This window comes from Geotrypetes seraphini, chromosome 13 (assembly GCF_902459505.1).
Source record: "Geotrypetes seraphini chromosome 13, aGeoSer1.1, whole genome shotgun sequence".
Lineage (NCBI taxonomy): Eukaryota > Metazoa > Chordata > Amphibia > Gymnophiona > Dermophiidae > Geotrypetes > Geotrypetes seraphini.
This window is the reverse complement of record NC_047096.1, coordinates 13,723,114-13,744,274: the sequence shown is the minus strand read 5'-3', so window position 1 is coordinate 13,744,274 and position 21,161 is coordinate 13,723,114. Positions and strand designations below refer to the sequence as shown.

General features: G+C 46.4%; 1 protein-coding gene across 6 annotated transcripts in view; it reads left to right on the top strand.

The window, feature by feature from the left end:
- The window catches only part of SCUBE3 (signal peptide, CUB domain and EGF like domain containing 3), a 247,118-nt gene that overhangs the window by 128,042 nt on the left and 97,915 nt on the right, over positions 1–21,161 (top strand). For all 6 annotated transcript variants that reach the window (XM_033919102.1, XM_033919097.1, XM_033919101.1 and 3 more), the window contains exon 6: positions 4,643–4,759. In XM_033919102.1, the coding sequence (XP_033774993.1) occupies positions 4,643–4,759 (117 nt within the window). The remainder of the gene's footprint in view (positions 1–4,642; positions 4,760–21,161) is intronic.

Genomic DNA, 21,161 nt, shown 5'->3' with positions numbered 1-21,161 from the left:
GTACAGTAGGGGATAAGTAGTCTGTTAATGAATTGTGGTTCGTTTGTGCTCAATGTTTTAAAAACTAAAAGTAGTAATTTAAAAGTAAAACGATGAGAGATAGGGAGCCAATGAGATTTTATAAAAAGTGGTGTGACGTGGTCAAATTTTTTACAGTTATGTATTAATTTAATTGCTGTGTTTTGGAATCCCCCCTAACCCACGGGACTCCCACGGGGACCCCCCTCTGGCCCACGGGACTCCCACAGGGACCCCCCTCTGGCCCACGGGACTCCCACAGGGACCCCCCTCTGGCCCACGGGACTCCCAAAGGGACCCCCCTCTGGCCCACGGGACTCCCACAGGGACCCCCCTCTGGCCCACGGGACTCCCACAGGGACCCCCCTCTGGCCCACAGGACTCCCACAGGGACCCCCCTCTGGCCCACGGGACTCCCACAGGGACCCCCCTCTGGCCCACGGGACTCCCACAGGGACCCCCCTCTGGCCCACGGGACTCCCACAGGGACCCCCCTCTGGCCCACGGGACTCCCACAGGGACCCCCCTCTGGCCCACGGGACTCCCACAGGGACCCCCCCTCTAGCCAACGGGGATGGAAGGCTTTGGAAGCAGGGTTCGACCATATAATATAATGGACACGTCAGCCTTAGTAAAGGAGGGGGTTTATAAGTTAATTACCTGAACAGAAAACAAAAAAAGGGTTCCACCAAAGCGATTCCACAAGGAAAACAGCAGCGCAAACACAAAAGAAACTGTGGAATTGATGATCCTGTCAGAAGTAATTGCTGCTTTTTAAGGGGACAGGTGGGGACGGAGAGGATCCTGGCGGGGACGTGTGGGATTTCTGTCCCCGTGCAACTCTCTATTCTGAAGCAGACCTTTGGCCGAAACACGTACGTGTTGAGTTTTAATTCATGCAATAAAGGAATTGAGCACCTTGGGTCACCAAAGTCTTTTTTTGAGGCTTGATAAAAGTGTCATATGGGTCATTATTTAAACCCTGCAGCCAGGGTGGTTGGTTGGTTGTTTTTTAACATTCTAATATCGTCAGTGGCACCGAATATACTTCTACCTGCCAAGCTATACATTTAGACCCCGATTCTATAAATGGTACATAAAATACAGGCATCGGGTAACAAAGCATATAGACGCTGTCAATCTTGAGTTAGGCACTGTTTATAGAATCACACCTTGTGTCGAAACCTTCGGTACTCCCTATTTATGTCGAGGCTTTCTTGGCCTAAATACTGGCAGCTAAGTTAAGTGCCTACCAGTGCCTAAATCCAATTTAGATGACTACATGGAAAACACGCCCAAAATCCTCCCACGATCCGCCCCCTAACCATGCCTAATTTCTGGTAGGTGCCTCGGGAAAGGGGAGTGACAAAGAGAAAGTGAGGGAGGTACCGATCAGGGGAAGGGGAGGAGTAGAGAAATGATGTACCCGATTGGGGGGGAGGGAGAGTTAGAGGGATGGTGAGAGAAGGAAGACCAGGGAAGGGAGATGAGATGAAAGATGCCAGACATTGAGAAAAGGAGGGAGGGGAAAGAAGGGAGGAAAGGAAATGCCAGGGCATGGAGGAGGTAAGGGAAGGAGATGCAGATACCAGACCAGGGGGAAAGGAAGGAGGAAAAGGAAGGAGAGGAGATGCTACCAGAGTAGGAAGGGGAGGGAGAGATGGAAAGGAAGGAGAGAGATGCCCTGGATCGGTAGCATGGAATATTGCTACTTCTTGGGTTTTGGCCAGGTATTAATGACCTGGATTGGCCACCCTTAGAATGGCCTTCTGGGCTTGATGGACCATTGGTCTGACCCAGTAAGGCTATTCTTATGTTCTTATGCCAGGGCACAGGGGAAGGGAATGAGACAAAGATGGCAGACCGTGGGGTGGGCTGAGAAGGAGAGAAGGAAGGAAAGGAAAATTGAGAGATGCAAGAGCATGCCAGAAATGCCATAACAGAGGGGGTGGAGATAGAGAGCAAAATGGAGAGGGGCTGAAGCAGAAATGAATCACATATAAAGAAGAGAAAGGGCACAGATGGAAGGGAGAGAGAGGGTGGACAGCAGGTGGAAGGAGCAGAGAGAGAGAACGGACAGTGGATGGAAGTGGCGCAGAGAAAGGGCAGATGCTGCATGGAAGGGAGAGAGAGGACAGATGCTGAATGGAAAGAAGAGAGTGAAGAAAAGATGATTAAAGTAGAAACGACAAAAGGTAGAAAAATTATGGGTGTTTTTTTGTTGTTGCTTTAGAATAAAATAGTATTGTAGTTGTATTGATAAACATTTATAAATAGAAAATGGAAATAAAGTAATTTTTTTACTGGACTAATTTTAATACACGTGTTTACTAACTTTTGGAGACCAAAACCCCTTTCCTTAGGTCAGAATAGGATACCATAACAGCAGTATACTGTACTGACCTGGAGAAGGAAGTTTTGACTTCTGAAAGCTAATTTTAAAATATATTAGTCCAATAAAATGGTATTTTCTTATCTATTTTTTTTATTATATCTATTTGTTAATATAACTTTTGTCTACATATTTCTATTTTTGGTTTGTGATTACTTATTTCCTACTGGGCGAGGGCGTATCTGTGTTCTGTGTGTATGAAAAGGACTTGGTTTTCTGTTAGCATCGACTGTGCGGGACTGATCAGTATTAAACCGGCTTGTTTAGTTTTACAATGGGTGTATTGATGTTCTAATGCAGTGTTTAATATGCTGCCTTTTCCTAGGTGCACCCTTGTTGTGTGACTCATGGATTATTACTAAAAATATATTTTTTTATATAGAAATCGGGGTGTTAAACAAATGATCAGCCCCAGGGGTTCATAGACAATGGTGCGAAAAACAAAAGCGCACGCCAACAATTGAGTGCAGCGCGCGCCGCCGCACCGCTCTAAATTACAGTTTTTAGGGGCTCCGACGGGGGGTTTTGTTGGGGAATCCCCCAGTTTACTTAATAGACATTGCGCCGGCGTTATGGGGGGTTTGGGGGGTTGTAACCCTCCACATTTTACTGTAAACTGAACTTTTTCCCTAAAAACAGGGAAAAAGTAAAGTTTTCAGTAAAATGTGGGGGGTTACAACCCCCCACACCCCCACAACGCCCCCACAACGTGGCGCGATGTCTATTAAGTAAAGTGGGGGGGTTCCCCCCCACGCACCCCCCGTCGGAGCGCTAAAAACAGTAATTTAGAGTGGCGCGGTGGCGCGCGCTGCGCTCAATTGTCTGGGCGCGCCTTTGTCCCGGCGCGCTTTTGACCTGACACCGCTGAATATATTAGCAGTTAGCCCTAAAAAAGCGATTTAACTGGCCAGGAGCCATTTCTGGCTGGTTGAATCGTTTTGAAAATCAACCTGATGGCGTTGCCTTTGTGAATCATCGCGCCTTGTGTTTTGCCTTTGAAGAGAACTGTTGCAAGAGAATTTGTGCTGACGCTACATGGTTTTTCAGCAAAATGAAAGCTTCCATTGAACAGATATATTACGGATTGCTTAAATGACATTTTTTTTTGTGCTCTTAAAAGTGAACTGGCTGCGTATTTTGCTTGATACGTAATTTGTTTAAATACAAAAGTCGGTCATTGGGGTGTAGTGAATAATAATAGTTTTAAAAATGTATTTACAAGAAGTTTTTCTTTTAAAAAAAATGTCTACAATATTTACAAAATTAGTTGAAAAATAGTCTCTCTTTTGAATGCACTAAATCTATAATAATATTTAACATATTTAAAATAAGATTTTGGACCAATGTGGTTTTTAATGCTCAGGAAGGGTGAATGTTTTCTCCTCTTAAAATAGGGGTTGGGTTGGTTGTGTGTGTGTGTGGTGGGGGGGGGGAGGCAGGGTTTAATACATGGAGTAAAATTTAATTATACAGTTCCTTTTAGATTTGTATCAAACAATGTACAAAAGAAGAACGGACTGTGGAAAACAATGATCTTGACGAGGCATTTATTATGACAAGATAAAAGTGCAAATCCAAAATGAATGTATAACTGACGTGTAGTGTGATACGGGCCTTACACGGTCCATGTTTCGGCAAAAAGCCTTCTTCAGGGGTCCGTCATCACTCAAGAGACTAGTCAAATTTCTCTTGTCCAAACTCGAAATGTTTTATTTATTTATTTTAATTGGGCATATACTGACCTGGACCCCTGAAGAAGGCTTTTTGACGAAACACGGACCTTGTAAGGTCCGTATCACACTACACGTCAGTTATTCATAAAGTGGAGATTATTTCATTGTGGATTTGTACTTTTAGCTGGTCATAATAAATGCCTCATCAAGATCATTGTTTTCCACAGTCCGTTCTTCTTTTGTGTTTTGGGCTTCCGTACTTTGGCTGTGGAACATCTGGGCTTTTGCTTTGTTTCTATCAGGCAATGTAAACATTTTTTGGATCTGTTCATTTACTGGTTGTACTTTTCTGTTGTTTTTACTGTTGTACTACTGGAACTGAATAAAGATATTGGGGGGGGGGGGGGGGGGGGAAAGATTTATTATCTCCTAAAATGACATATAGCAAAACTGTCTTAAAATTAGCCCCCAAGTGTAAATATTGTCCCTGTAAATTGTACCCTAGTCTCTCCCAGCTTAACCCACTGATAACGTTTCCTGTTTGTTCTTCTCCATGTAGTCACATGTAACTATGGAAACGGAGGGTGCCAGCACACATGCGATGACACAGACCAGGGGCCTAAATGTGCATGCCACGTAAAGTTCATCCTGCATGCTGACGGGAAAACATGTATAGGTAGGTCAGTTCTGCCTGAAACCATGTTTGTATGTCACTGCAAGAATCTACTTTGGTTGGGGCTTTTATACAGGGGTTGCATCATGTTTCCTGACCCAATAGATATTGCAATCTGCAAAGACTGCAGCAGAGAAAAGTGTGAGAATCGATGCATTTGTTCAGCGCTAACCTGTGTGTTGGCTTCATATTTGTACTGAGCGACATGTTTTGTTTCCTTGTGGAGGGGAGTTATTGGCTTGGGCTACAGTTAAGATATGTAACAGCGGGATCTGGATAGTCTCTGTTGCTACCCATCAACACCCCTTTTTCCCATAACCCACCCCTAAATAAAAACCAACACACTTTATTATGGTATATAGCCGCAGCTCTTTATTAAATCCACCACGTTCAAATACTTAAAGGGTATTAACGTAGAACAAAATCTTTTCCAGAGAAAGGAAAATGGTAAAACCAGAGGACATAATTTGAGGTTGAGGGGTGGTAGATTCAGGGGCAATGTTAGGAAATTCTACTTTACGGAGAGGGTGGTGGATGCCTGGAATGCGCTCCCGAGAGAGGTGGTGGAGAGTAAAACTGTGACTGAGTTCAAAGAAGCGTGGGATGAACACAGAAGATTTAGAATCAGAAAATAATATTAAAGATTGAACTAGGCCAGTTACTGGGCAGACTTGTACGGTCTGTGTCTGTGCATGGCCGTTTGGAGGAGGATGGGCAGGGGAGGGCTTCAATGGCTGGGAGGGTGTAGATGGGCTGGAGTAAGTCTTAACAGAGATTTCGGCAGTTGGAACCCAAACACAGTACCAGGTAAAGCTTTGGATTCTCGCCCAGAAATAGCTAAGAAGAAAAAAAAAAAAAAAAAAAATTTTAATTGAATCAGGTTGGGCAGACTGGATGGACCATTCAGGTCTTTATCTGCCGTCATCTACTATGTTATGTTACCATAACAATAAATTAACATGAATAACTTAACCTCATAAACATATTGACCCTCTATTGACAAACAACATCAGCAAGCTCCTCCCGAGTTATCCCATGTAACCATTAACCTTTGCCCCCGACCCCGCCACAAACAGCAAGCGTCTGAGGGGTGGCATGACCTCATGCCCCTTTAACCCGGGTCACCTGACCCCAAGGCCCGGCTCCCAGCCGGCTCCCCGCTCATCGCCGGATGAGTCCCAGCACCCAGTAGCTCGGGAGACCCGCCTCCCCGAGCCACCAAGGCCGCCCCAAGGGAGGGTGGGAGGGAGAAAAACCGCCCTGGAGGACCTGAAACAACTGAGTCCTCCAGGGTCCCGATTTATCCATTCCCTCTGCCCGCCCCTCTACCTCGACTTCACCCTATCCTAGCCCTGTCTTTAGGCGGTAACCCCTTCCCTATTCCTTCTAATAAGTTTCCCTAACTAACGGTCCTCTCCCCCCCCCACCCCAACTTGCCTCGCAGGCAACATGAGGCCCCCCAGCCCCGTGTTACCATACGCCCGTCGCGACAAGCTCTAGGGCTCCTTCTTATTTCACTATTAACATGTGGTATTTATGCAATGGGGTTAGTAACATTTTAATTCTCTCAAATCACTGCAATGTGTAATAAAAGTGAGCTACGTATGACATCACAATATCAGCTCTGGTTGCCATGGACCAGTGTTCTATGATGGCTCCAGGAGCATCATCTCTCTGGGTTTTCTTTTCACCACTTTCTGCCTCTCTACCCAAGCTCAGAGCAGAGATGGGGAAGTGGATAGGAGGAAGATCTGTATGCTTGAAGGATGAGGCTTTTCTCAAGAGACAAAGAGATTTGGAAAGGTCCACCTCCTTGGGGATATCTGGAATGAAAAAATTATACATAGGTTGAATGATAAGAAATGAACTATTTTACATCTTACAATTGAAAATACTCGGACACCAGCGAATGTCTTCTTTGCCTGCTGGGGGTGGTCTGGGGGCGGAGTCTGGACTGAAACAGGAGTTATGCAGCAATATTCAGTGGTGGTACCCACATAGCTAACTAAGGGGTCCTTTTACTTAGGCCAGCTAGCTGTTTTAGCCCACGCTAAATGCTCACGCGTCCATAGACTATAATGAACGCGTTAGTGTGTAGCGCGCGTTATTTAGTGCACACTAAAATGGCTAGCGTGCCTTAGTAAAAAGGCCCCCAGGCAAGTAGGACTGCACAAATAGCAGTCCAGTCTTTGCCCGACCAGTAGGAAAACCTAACGTTGGAAAAACTGTGTGACTTGAAGTTTTTCCCATGGATCTGGATTGTGCTTGATCAGAAAATAATTGTGTAAAAAAAAATTTTTTTAAGCCCATCCTGGGGTTGAGCAAAGCCACTGATTACATAAAGCTCTTTTTTTCTTCAAATTTGCTATTATTTTTGCTTAATGGAGCAAATATCTTGGCATTATAGCTATCACTTTTATGTTTTTATATTTAGCAATGATACATTGATTTAAAAAAAAAACCATTTTATGCAAAAAAAATCTAGCAGTATTTCATTTTACAAAACTGCGGAAGCAGTTTTTAACGCAGGCCAGTGTGCTGAATGCTCTGCACTGCTCCCGATGCCAGGGCAGGATTAACCAATAAGCCAAGTAGGCACGTGCCTAGGGCCCGAAATGGTCAGAGGGGCCCGATGAAGGAGGGCATCAACATTGTTTTTTCCAAACGGCGATGGGCCCCTCCAGCATCGATTGGTAACGCGGCCCCCCCCCCCCCCGATCGGCAATGTGGCCCCCCCATTGACGGAAAGTAAAACAAGCAAGCAACACGGGTAGGAAAGGCAACAGGAACTGTAATTGTGCAAGCGGTGCAGCTTGCCCGAAGCTTCCCTCTGACGCAGCTTCCTGTTTCCGCCTGGGTGCATGGTGGGGTGGGGCGGGGCAGGGGAGCCCAGTGTACTTGTGTGCCTAGGGGCCCTCAATGAATTAACCCTGTCCTGCCCGATGCTCATAGAACTCCGAGCAGCACAAAGCATTCAGCGCACCAGCGAACCGTTAATATCTGCACTTTATTGTGAAAAATAACAGAAATTGAGCATACTTCACGAATACACTTTGGTGCAGTCATCTACCAATGGGATTCCAAACGTCAAGACTTCTGGTTTGGCCCTGTTGAGAAATAGTGCTCACTGTTGAAGAGTATTTACTGCGCAAGCTATTGATACAAGATGAAAACCAACATTTGGGGATTTCCTATTGGCTTTTTTTTTTTTTTTTTTTAATATGAAACCTACATAGGATACATTTCAGATAATGTACAGCCATTCTGCCCTATCAAAACATAAGAATTCCTCCTTCCCCCAAGAGAAATATTGTGTACGTGGGTGGAGCTGAATATATGCTTTTTGAGATATTTATTGGCATTGTTTGGTGTCTCTCCTGGTGCAAACATTCTGTAGTGTCTCTCCTGAGACAGTCTTGCAACAATGCTCTGTGGTATGTTTCTTGTAATGAGCTGGCAATGATACTTTGTGATCAGGTCTCTCCAGTATTGAAGATCTGTGAAAAATAGTATCTTCGTGTACTCCCCCCACCCCCCATCAAGCTAAATGCCAAACTGTCCATTCTGGGCAGCTCAGCATTTAGGTTGGGAGGGGGAGGTAGTGATTTTTGTTTAAAAATATCCCATTACACATTTATTCACCTTAGTATTTCACGGGGAACATTTCCGTATGGAAACCTGAGAAATGCTTCTATATAATGTTCTTCCATTTAAAAATGTATCCAAGTTCATTAAAATTTGATTATACCGCTTAAAAATTGTCAAAGCGGCGTACATTACATTTTATGAAGAGAGTATCAAATTTGGGGGGCTACTAGAGGTACAAGGGAAGCGGGTACGTGTGTGGTAGGGGGATCGGTGAAGGAGTGGGGGGCGGAGAAGAGGGCGGGGGAGGAGCGCCAGAACTCTGGGAGCCTCTCACCCTCGTTACGCCACTGCCTGAGTGATGTGCAGCTTGACATCAATCTTATAATTTTATTAGCAGCGTAACACGAGTAAAACATAAGTACAATCAATGAGGTAAAGTCGGAGGCCTAGGGAGTCGTAGAGACAGAAAAGGCTGGAGAGCAGAGAGAAGGTTCAAGGAGGTCTGAGTGGGGGGTGAGGTGGATAGGTGAATAAAGGTTTCCTTCCCTTGTTTGAAAGCAGACTGAAAACCCACCTTTTTGATATAGCCTTCACTCCTTAACCCTACTCCTCTGCCCTCCAACCCAGTCAGCTGATTAACCGTTCCCCTTAACTGTATCCATGACATCCTGTTTAAGTCTTTGGGAAACTGAGCTGAGATTGTGATATCAGAATGCCTCATTCCACCAATAAGAGCCAACTTCATCAGTGATGTCACAATGGCTTCATTGTCCTGTACACCCCTCTGCCCTCCAACCCAGCCCGCTGATTAACCGTTCCCCTTAACTGTATCCATGGCATCCTGTTTGTCTGTTTAATTTGTAAGCTCTTTCAAGCAGGGGCTGTCTTCTTTGTGATTCTATACAGCGCTATGTGTGTCTGGTAGCGCTATAGAAATAATTCATAGTAGTAGTAGTGTGAAGAGTTTCAGTCTTTGGGAAGCAGAGCTGAGATTGTGATGTCATAATGCCTCAATCCACCAATAAGAGCCAACCTCATCAGTGATGTCACCAAGGCTCAATTGTCCTGTACTCCCCTCTGCCCTCCAACCCAGCCAGCATTTTAACCGTTTTCCTTAACTCTATCCATGACATCCTGTTTGCCTGTCTTGCCTGTTTAGATTGTAAGCTCTTTTGAGCAGGGACTGTTTTCTGACTCTGTGCAGCGCTGCGTGCGTTTGCTAGCGCTATAGAAATAATTAATAATAGTAATAGTATATCTGCTGTACTGTCTATAACTCAGCAGGTAGCAGAAACGCAATTATTTTTTACAGCCCATAGAGGACCAGCGTCGCTGGAAGCAGCAAGTGCCTTTGATGAGCAGGTGAGCAGGCCTATCGGTGAGGCCTCATTTCAGACGCTCAGCAGAGGGGACGCAGCCGATTTCGTAAACTGACAGTTTCACGAAGCTACCACCAGTTGTTTTCATTTTAACAGTTTTATTGCAGCTTTTATAAAGTAAAAAAAAACAACCCAAAAACAACCCCCCCCCCCAAAAAAAAAAAAACATGGAGATAATGAGTAACATACCTTTGAACAAAGTGTAAGAATTGAAGTAATTACAGGGTGGCAAGGGCAGGACACTGCTGCTAATAGTTCTTTAATCACAGGGTTTTTTTTAAAGGCATGTGTGGTTCTTGATGGATACCCCACTTCCCTCTCAGCAGGGAGAGGGAGAGGCCTCTAGTTTAATGACTCCTAAACAGGCTTGGGAAAAAAAAACAAAAACCACACATTAGTTTCATTCGTTTTTGCTTTTCTTTAGAGGAAATCTTTGTTGTGGTTCCTGTTGCTTCATTGTCTTTCATTTAAGCCACTCTTGGCTGTACTTAAACTTGGACCTTATGCAACTTACCCTCCTCCTAACTTAATTCCCAGCTGTATTATTGTGAACACATGCTCCCCCCCCCCCCAGGTCAGCCTGATCCTATAAAAGAGAGTAACATAGTAAATTGTAAAAGTTGGCAGGTGAAGACCTGCACAAGCCGTTCAATCTGCTCGCCAAGGGGGCCAGAGTTATATCTCGTAGGTTGCTCTTTTTTCATGATTAAACACTGGTGCGCATAATAATCACCATCTCTCCCTGCCAATTTAGGGCACCCTTGCCTGAGAAACTCCTTAACCCCCCCCCCTACTTGTCCTGTTTGTCTGTTTGATTCGATTGTAAGCTCTATGGAGCAGGGACTGTTTTAATGTACAGCGCTGCATACGTCTAGCAGCGCTATAGAAATGGTAAGTAGACGTCCGGCGCCAGTCTCGCTTCCCAGCTCCTGGAGTTGCCGTCGAAGCCCACTCGAGCCTTAATCCTGATCTGTTGTTGCCATTTACAGGAGCTGGACCGTAGAAGTCTGCCCGCCATTGGCCTTACTTTCCAGCCTCTGGAGTTGCCGTAAAAGCTCACTCCAGCTGTGAGGTCAATTAATTTTTGTTTTAATTGCATTCTGTCCTTTTTCTATACAGGGATCCTCTTTGTTTATCCCATGCATTTTTCTATCGATTTTTCACCCTTTCAAAAATTACAAAAACCAGAGGACACTCAATGGAATTACACGGGAATTCCTTTAAAACAAATAGGAGGAAATTTTTTTTGCTTAAAAGAATAGTTAAGCTCTGGAACTCATTGCCAGAGGGCGTGGTTACAGTGGTTAGCGTAGCTGAGTTTAAGGAAAAGTTGGACAAGCTCCTGAAAGAAAAGCCCACGGTGTGCTATTGAGAGACATGGGAGAAAGCCACTGCTTGCCCTGGATCGGTACTCGGTAGCATGGAATGTTGCTACTATTTGGGTTTCTGCCAGTTTCTTGTGACCTGGATTGGCTGCTGTTGCAAACAGGACACTGGGCTAGATGGACCATTGGTCTGATCCATTATGGCATTTATACCAGGTTTCAGCAAGCGTAAGTGCTTGTTCCCAAGTTAGACACAAGATCCGTCCTAAGCCAGTACACTTTTCCCTCTGTATTCACGGTTTTGCTGATTTGTGATTTTTTGCACGCTGACTCCTCCTCTCAAATTACGTCATGAGTAAAGTACTGTACCGATAAAAAGTTTGGTGCTTCCCAGCTTTCACAATCGTTGCTCTAATTTGAAATTTACTCAGAAGCGGTGCGATCCAACAAAGGACCCGAGGCTGCCTTACTGAATCGCAGGGCTGGCAAATAAGGAGAGTTGCTGGGAGGGGAGAAAGCTGCTGGGCATGGTGGGGAAAAAAAGGGGCAGCTGCTACTGGACCTGGAGAGGGAGAAGGAGCGATGCTGCTGAGAGGGGAGGAGGGAAAGGAGTCTGGGAAGCTGCTGGGCAAGGGGAAAAAGGGACAGCTGCTACTGGGCCTGGATTGGGATAAGGAGAGATGTTGCAGGGAGGGGAGGAAGGAAAGGAGTCTGGGAAGCTGCTGGGCAAGGGAAAAAAGGGACAGCTGCTACTGGACCTGGAGAGGGATAAGGAGAGATGCTGCTGGGAGGGGAGGAGGGAAAGGAAAGGGAAGAGAGTTACTGCTGGACAAGGGGAAGAGGGAAGGGAGAAGGAAACAGCTGGCAGGGAGATTAAAGGAGGGGAAGGGGAGAGACAGGAATGAGATGGGAAGGGGGTCAGCAGAGAAATTGAGAGGGACAAAGATGCTAGATCTGCTTTAGGAGAGATAAAAATGAAGAGAGCAGTGAAGCTGGAATGAATCGTGTAAAAAGGAGAGAGGGGCATAGGCTGGTTGGAAAGAGGAGAGGGGCATAGAAAGAAGACAGATATCATATGGAAGGGGGAGAGGTCAGACAGTAGATGGAAGTGGCAGATGCTGGATTGAAGAGACAGAGAGGGCAGACGCTGGAAGGAAGAGAGTGAAAAGAAGATGAAAGCAGAAACCAGAGACAACAAAAGGTAGAAACAAATAATTTTATTTCTATTTTGTGATTAGAATATATCAGATTTGAAATATATATCCTGCTAGAGCTGGTGTTAGACATAACTGGGGACTGCAAAGTCCAGGCAGTGGCTTAGGGCTCTCTCTGACCAGGGGGGCAGTTGCCCTAGTTGCACTCCCCTAACCCTATTCCTGCTATGTGTGAATGCGGTATTCTATAGCATGATATTTCTGTGTAGCATGGCTTATTCAGTTTTCTTGATAGTAGATATGTGAAGGGGAGGGGAGACAGGGGTTTTGTTGATCCTTGCTCTGTATTATTTGTATTTATAAAATGACAATTGTACAGAATATTGTTTCTTTTTATACTTGAATAAAATACATTCAGTATAAAATCATAACAGGCTTGTGCGGATGGGATCAGATGGTTTGCGAGGACCCAGCTTGCGGAAACGGGGTTTTTAAATTTCAATCCTAGTAGTTTGCCGGTCCACAAAATAATTTTTTTTTTCCGCCGGTCCATAGGTGTAAAAAGGTTGAAGAACACTGCCTTAAAGTACCTCCGTGATTCTGGCACTCCTTTGTCAGTCGCTGATAGGTACCTTGAAATTCATTTTAAAAGGTCTTTTAAACGGCATTTTGCTCATAGGCACCGGTAGGGCACCTAAGTTTATAGAATATGGGCCACAATGACTCTCAGATGGGACGTTTGATCAAAGTTACCACTATAGTGGCTGCGAGAATAATGAGTTCTGGGTATTTTACAGCACCAAAATGCAAATAACGGGGTCTAGGAACTTTGCATATTATGATAATGAGAGCCTAATTGTGCTTGAGAAGGTCTACAAATGTATCTTTTCTAAGTTAGATATTCAATGGGGCTTAAGTTGGCGGGAGATGCTCCTACCCCCTTGAACCCTGCTCAATAGGCCAATCCTGGATATTCAATGCAGAATAAAACAATTCAAAGCAAAATTTTAAAAAAATTCTTGTTCCTGGATGCCTTTGGACAATAACTGTCCTCTTAAGGACAAAACTCTTAAATTTTATTACTTTTTACCCTAACCTATTGTATTTCCCTTTTCTTTTACGATTGTAGTTCTTCCCCTCCTCTCCTATTGTTTGAAGTTGGTCCATTTGTCTAATTACGTGTTTTATTAAGACACGTGGAGGGGCATAATAAAAAAAAAACGTGTAAGTCCCCTTTTGGCCTAAGGCCTTAAACATTGAAAGTAGAAGCAGGGAAAATGTCCATTATCAAAAAAAACGTTCAAAAGGAGGTTTTTTTAAAATAATGGCCTGCCTCTACATTCAGCTGTTTAAACGCCCAGACCACCACTACGTCTAAACTTATACCATATAATCAACCTAAAAAAAGCCTAAGCCCCAAACGTCCAAAGCAAGGGCTTTTAGGTGAAGGAGGAGCCAGTCCTTTGCCTAAAAGCTGGATTCTGTAACCGGTTACAGAATCCCCCCCCGACGACATCGGGGCAATAGGGAGTCCAAGCCGTCTTGCCGCGCGGCACCGATGACCTTCCCGTCTACGATTGGTGCAAGAGGGAGCCCAAGCCTTCTTGCACTGCAATCCCCAACCCCCGCCCCCCCCCCCCCCCCTGCCGAGTCCGATGGGGCCAGGAGTGAGCCTAAGCCCTCCTGGCCATGCGATTTCCAACCCCCCTCCCCCCCCCCACAATCTGACCAGGAGGGAGCCCAAGCCCTCCTGCCCAGGCGGACCCCCTACCCCCCCACCCCCACTAAAATATGGGCAGGAGGGATCCCAGGCCCTCCTGCCCTCGACTCAACCCCCCCCATGACCGAACCCCTGATCATCCCCCCCCCAATACCTTGAAAGCATTGGCCAGATGGACGGGTGCCAAGCCCATCTGGCAGGCCAGCCAGCTAAGGAATGGGGCCGGGTTAGCCCAGGCGGCTCAAACCCCGCCCAAAGGTGGGGCCTGAGGCACCTGGGCCAGCCAGAATAGGCCCAGGAGCCTTAGGCCCCTCCTGTGGGCGGGGCCTAGGCACATGGACCCAACCCGGCCCATGTGCTTAAGGGCCCGCCCACAATATATATATATATATATACAGTGGTGCCTCGCATAACGGACGCCTCGCACAGCGAACGCTGCGCACAACGAACTTTATGTCTTGATTCGTACAACGAACTTCGTTTCACACAACGAAGTCGCCCGAGCTGCATCCTTCCGCGCAGGCACTGCGCTTAACTGCCCTCTCTCCGCCTGGCTCCCTCTTGCCCCCCCCCGACTCCCCGACACGATCGGGGCAAGAGGGAGCCCAAGCCCTCTTGCCCCCCCGACTCCCCGACACGATCGGGGCAAGAGGGAGCCCAAGCCCTCTTGCCCCCCCGACTCCCCGACACGATCGGGCCAGGAGGGAGCCCAAGTCCTCCTGGCCACGGCGACCCCCTAACCCCACCCTGCACTACATTACGGGCAGGAGGGATCCCAGGCCCTCCTGCCCTCGACGCAAACCCCCCCTCCCCCCAACGACCGCCCCCCCCCAAGAACCTCCGACCGCCCCCCAGCCGACCCGCGACCCCCCTGGCCGACCCCCACGACACCCCCAACCCCCTTCCCCGTACCTTTCTGTAGTTGGCCGGACAGACGGGAGCCAAACCCGCCTGTCCGGCAGGCAGCCAACGACGGAATGAGGCCGGATTGGCCCATCCGTCCCAAAGCTCCGCCTACTGGTGGGGCCTAAGGCGCCTGGGCCAATCAGAATAGGCCCGGGAGCCTTAGGTCCCTCCTGGGGGCGGGGCCTGAGGCACATGGGCCCAACCCGACCATGTGCCTCAGGCCCTGCCCCCAGGAGGGACCTAAGGCTCCCGGGCCTATTCTGATTGGCCCAGGCGCCTTAGGCCCCACCAGTAGGCGGAGCTTTGGGACGGATGGGCCAATCCGGCCTCATTCCGTCGTTGGCTGCCTGCCGGACAGGCGGGTTTGGCTCCCGTCTGTCCGGCCAACTACAGAAAGGTACGGGGAAGGGGGTTGGGGGTGTCGTGGGGGTCGGCCAGGGGGGTCGCGGGTCGGCTGGGGGGGCGGTCGGAGGTTCTTGGGGGGGGGGCGGTCGTTGGGGGGAGGGGGGGTTTGCGTCGAGGGCAGGAGGGCCTGGGATCCCTCCTGCCCGTAATGTAGTGCAGGGTGGGGTTAGGGGGTCGCCGTGGCCAGGAGGACTTGGGCTCCCTCCTGGCCCGATATTGTCGGGGAGTTGGGGAATCGGCGGGGCAAGAGGGCTTGGGCTCCCTCTTGCCCCGATCGTGTCGGGGAGTCGGGGGGGCAAGAGGGCTTGGGCTCCCTCTTGCCCCGATCGTGTCGGGGAGTCGGGGGGCAAGAGGGCTTGGGCTCCCTCTTGCCCCGATCGTGTCGGGGAGTCGGGGGGCAAGAGGGCTTGGGCTCCCTCTTGCCCCGATCGTGTCGGGGAGTCGGGGGGGCAAGAGGGCTTGAGCTCCCTCTTGCCCCGATCGTGTCGGGGGTGCCAAGGACCACACGGAGTCACCCACCGTACCACCCGATTCGGGTAAGCGCAGGTATCGGTGGGTGGCTTATTTGCGGGGGGGTGCCTTATTTTACATTTTTTTCTAAAAAGGGGGGGCTGTCTTATTTGATGGCCCTGCCTTATCATCGGGGAAACACGGTAGAAAAAAAAAAAATGAACAGTTAAGTCCCAGTTTTTGCCGCTGAGACTCTGCCCTCTCTCACTGTAAAATTAGACTCTACTTAGTCTGTCTTTAAATTTAAAAAATGTGTGTTGTTTTAAAAAACAATTATGTTTTTAGATGTATCTAAATAAAAATAATAACCAAAAATTTATCTTTTTTTATGTCATCTTAGCATATTTTATGCTGCAGAACGAATTATTTTTTTTTACATGTATTCCTATGGGAAAACGCGTTTCACATAACGAACGTTTCACATAACAAACTTGCTCCTGGAACCAATTAAGTTCGTTGTGTGAGGCACCACTGTATATATATATATATATATATATATATATATATATATATATATATTTTGTAAACTCGCTTAGAAATTAGATAAGCGATTAAATCAAATTGTAATAAAACCTTGATTCGTTCTACAACCCAAAAATTTTAATACAAAATACTATATGTACATGTATTGGAAGACCTTACTTGTATAGCAAGTTAAAATTGAATAAAATGTTTTGCTTGTCTTGCATACCAAGTTACTTGCAATCCAAAGTTTTACTGTACTTATTTTGTACCTGGGGCAATGAAGAGTTAAGTGATTTGCCCAGCTGCAGTGGGAATCGAACTCGCAACCTCAGGGTGTGGAGGCAGCTGCTGTAACCACTAGGCCACGCCTCCACTCTGGTAGTCCTATCTGGGCTTAGCTATGCAGGTGCTGGCACTGACTATTGGCCGGCAGTAGCAACATTTCCGGGTCAGCAACTGACCTAGATATTCATTGCCAGCAGCTGGAGATGATGGTATTGTTCATCGAGGGCTGACATATTGTCACCTCAGCATTAAGCCATGGCAGTCAGCGACTTAAAAATATAAAGGCAGGGAAGTTTTCAGATATCACTGTACTCCTACGTATCTGAAACTAATTCTCCTTTACTATGGTACTGAAGAGCGTTTACTAACAGAAATGAATCTTTGCTATAATTCTGTAAAGTGTGCAGTGAATCTCTTTCTGCCCTTTGTAGAACAGAGGTCCCTATTCCATGTCCTTTGGCAGCAGTAGTGTAGCCAGACAGCTAATTTTGGGTGGGCATCTTTCCCTCTATTCCCACCTACCCCAGCCTGTGCAGCCTCTCTCTTTCTCTCTTATCCCCCCCCCCCAAACACTCGCAGCCTCTCTCTTTCCCTCCCTTCCTAACTCCTCAGCCCATGTAGCCTCTCTATTTCCAGAAGAACTTAAGAATTGCATCACCAAGCCCAGCATCCTGTTTCCAGCGGTGGCCAACCCAGGTCCCAAGTACCTAGCTAGAACCCAAGTAGCAAAACTGATTTTATGCTGCTTATCCTAGGAATAAGCAGTGAATTTCCCCAAGCCATCTCTATAATGCCCTATGGACTTTTCTTTTAGGAAATTATCTAAACCTTTCTTAAACCCTGCTAAGCTAACTGACTTTTACCACATTCTCGGGCAACAAATTCCAGAGTTTAATTACACGTTGTGTGAAGAAATATTTCCTCCAGAATGTTTTAAATTTACTACTTAGTAACTTCATTGCATGAGTCTTTGTATTTTTGGGAAAGATTAAACAAGTGATTCACATCTACCCTTTCCACTCCACTCAGTATTTTATATACCTCAATCATATCACTCCCTGAGCCATCTCTTCTCCAAGCTGAAGATCCCTAGCCACTTTAGCCTTTCCTCATAGGGAAGTCATCCCATCCCTTTTAGCATTATTGTCGCCCTTCGCGGTACCTTTTATAATTACACTACATCTTTTTGGAGATAAATGGAGACCAGAATTGCACACAGTATTCGAGGTGCAACCATACCATAGAGCAATAAAAGGGCATTATAACATTTTCATCTTTGTTTTCCATTCCTTTCCTGATAATTCTTAACATTGTACTTGCTTTCTTAGCCGCTGCCACCACACATTGAGCTGATGGTTTCAACCAGTGGCATAGCGAGGGTAGGAGGCGCCCCCCATGCACCCTCCTCTCTGCCCCCCACCCCTGCGCCTCTTAAAATCAATGCCTGCTTGAGCAGCTTCTCCAGCCTTCCGCTCGCGCTGGCTTTCTCTCTGATGTCACTTCCTGGCCCCATGACCTGGAACTGATTTCAGAAGGAGCCAGGCTAGAAGTAGTGCGGAGAAGGGGGGAGCCAAGCATGGTGAGGGGCAAAGAAGAGCCGGCGCCCCCACTAAGACAACGCCCCTTCCTTTACTACGCCACAGGCTTCAGTGTATCCTTAACTATGTCACCTAGATTCTTTTCCTGAGCAGTGACTCCTAATGTAGCTATAATTCGGGTTCCTCTTTCCCACGTGCTTCACTTTACACTTGCTCACATTAAATGCCATCTGTCATTCTGATGCCCAGTCACAAGGTCCTCTTGCAATTTTTCACAATCTTCTTGCAATTTAACAACTTTGTGTCATCCGCAAATTTAATTATCTCACTAGTTATTCTCATCTCTAAATCATTGATAAAATACTGACCCCTGGGGAACCCCACTATTTACACTTCTCCATTGAGAACATTGACCATTTATACCAGGGGTGTCCAACCTGCGGCCCCGTGAAGTATTATGTGCGGCCCCGGTCGAGGGCAATGCAGCGTTTTTACTCTGCTGCCCCCGGGTGTTTACCGTCTTGCCAGCTCCCTCCTCTGTCTTGCTGCAGCGTTTTTACTCTGCTGCCCCCGGGTGTTTACCGTCTTGCCAGCTCCCTCCTCTGTCTTGCTGCAGCGTTTTTACTCTGCTGCCCCCGGGTGTTTACCGTCTTGCCAGCTCCCTCCTCTGTCTTGCTGCAGCGTTTTTACTCTGCTGCCCCCGGGTGTTTACCGTCTTGCCAGCTCCCTCCTCTGTCTTGCTGCAGCGTTTTTACTCTGCTGCCCCCGGGTGTTTACCGTCTTGCCAGCTCCCTCCTCTGTCTTGCTGCAGCGTTTTTACTCTGCTGCCCCCGGGTGTTTACCGTCTTGCCAGCTCCCTCCTCTGTCTTGCTGCAGCGTTTTTACTCTGCTGCCCCCGGGTGTTTACCGTCTTGCCAGCTCCCTCCTCTGTCTTGCTGCAGCGTTTTTACTCTGCTGCCCCCGGGTGTTTACCGTCTTGCCAGCTCCCTCCTCTGTCTTGCTGGAGCGCCCCAGAAACATTTTTTTCGGCCAATGCAGCCCAGGGAAGCCAAAAGGTTGGACACTCCTGATTTACACCTACTCTCTGTTTTCTGTCTTTCAACCAGTTCTTAATCTATAATAGGACATTCATGAGGTACTTTGTCAAATGCCTTTTGAAAATGCAAATACACGATATCAACTGGGTCATCTTTATTCACATATTCATTCATCCCTTTAAAGAAATGCAGTAGATGGGTGAGACAACATTTCCCTTGATTAAATCCATGTTGACTTTCTCTCATTAATCCACGCTTGTGTATATGTTCTGTCATTTTGTTCTTTATAATAGTCTCTACCATTTTGTCCTGCACTGATACCAGACTCACTGATCTATAATTTCCCGGGTTACCTCTGGAACCCTTTTTAAAAAATTGGAATCATTTTAGTCACCCTCCAGTCTTCTGGTACTATGCTGGATTTTAAAGAAAATTTACAAATTACCAACAATAGCTCTACAAGTTCATTTTTTAATTCTATCAGCACTCTGGGATGTATATACAGTACCATCCGGTCCAAGTGATTTACTACTGTTTAGTTTGTTAAATTGACCCATTACATCTTCCAATGTTACAGCGATTTGTTTGAGTTTCTATGATTCATCAAAATTGAATACCATTTCTGGCACCAGTAACTCCCCCACATCTTCCTTGGTGAAGATTGAAGCATAGAATTAATTTAATCTCTCCACTATGGCCTTGTCTTCCCTGAGAGCATCTTTTATCCCTCAGTCGTCCAGTGGTTCAATCAATTCTTTTCTCGGCTTCTTGATTTTAATATGCCTAAAAAGTTTTTACTGTGTGTTTTGCTTCCAACACAATCTTCTTTTCCAGGTCTCTCTTTGCCTTCCTTATTAGTGCATTGCATTTGACTTGCCATCCCTTGTGTTGTTTATAATTATTTTCAGTTGGATCCTTCTTCCACTTTCTAAAGGTTTCTCTTTTGGCTCTAATAGCTTCCTTCACTTCACTCATTAACCTTGCCGGTTGCCATTTGGTCTTCCTTCCTCCTTTTTTAATACATGGAATATATCTAGTCTGGGCTTCCAGGATTGTGCTTTTGAATAACATCCGCACCTGATGCAAATTTTTTACCTTTACAGCTGCTCCTCTAAGTTTTTTTTTCACCATTGTTCTCATGTTGTTATATTGGATTTCCTGGGTGAACCCCCCCCCCCCTCCCCCCAGCTCGTGCAGCATTTCTATTTCTTCTATAGGTCATCAATAGTGGTTCCTACATGCTGCCTGAGGTTGTAGAAACTGCTGCTGCTGGCCTATCGCTTAGAAACTGTTATAGGCGATCCATCAAAAGATTGAATAAACTTGAAACTTGAAACTTAAACTATGGCTGTTGGCCATCTGATTGCAGATTTCTACTCTTGTTTCCTACTTATACGGGGCCAGTTCTATAACTGGATGGAACATCTAGATGTCTAATTGCAGCGCAATGAAAGCTCAATCTATAATGGCATCTGGGGGCCAAAATTCCACTATAGAATACCAACATAAATTGGGATCATTCCGCTTATGTTTAGGCAGGTTCACTGATGCCATGTCAGTGGCAGGTATAAATGCAGGCACTTATATGCAACCCTTTTTTATTTTTAAAAAATAATTTATATTCCGTATGTCCTACAATTATTCAGGTCCTCAAGCATTTTCTCTAACTGTCCCGGTGAGCTCTAAAGTACCTGGGGCACTGCCACTAAAGAAACCTGCAGCCATACACATTTTTGTTGGCATTTTACAAAAAGCTCTGGATTTGGCAGAGGCTTTTTATAAAATACAGCAGGAATTGTGCATTTCCGAACCTGGACATCTTAATTACCTTCTTCACGTTCTGTGTACAATGGGCTTTCACTTGCTACAACGAATACTTTGGCCAACTTGAAGAGCCCTTCCCATAAATAATCAGGATAAAGAGAGAACAGCGAGAATAAGATCCTCTTGGGGGACCGGAAAGCGCATTAGAAGGCGGGATCACACTGCTCCATTTTTTTTTTTTTGGGGGGGGGAGGAGGGTGCATGCATGCAGTCACATTGTGTTTACACTTCATAGATTGAATTTCCAATGAATCGCCCATTTCTAGTTT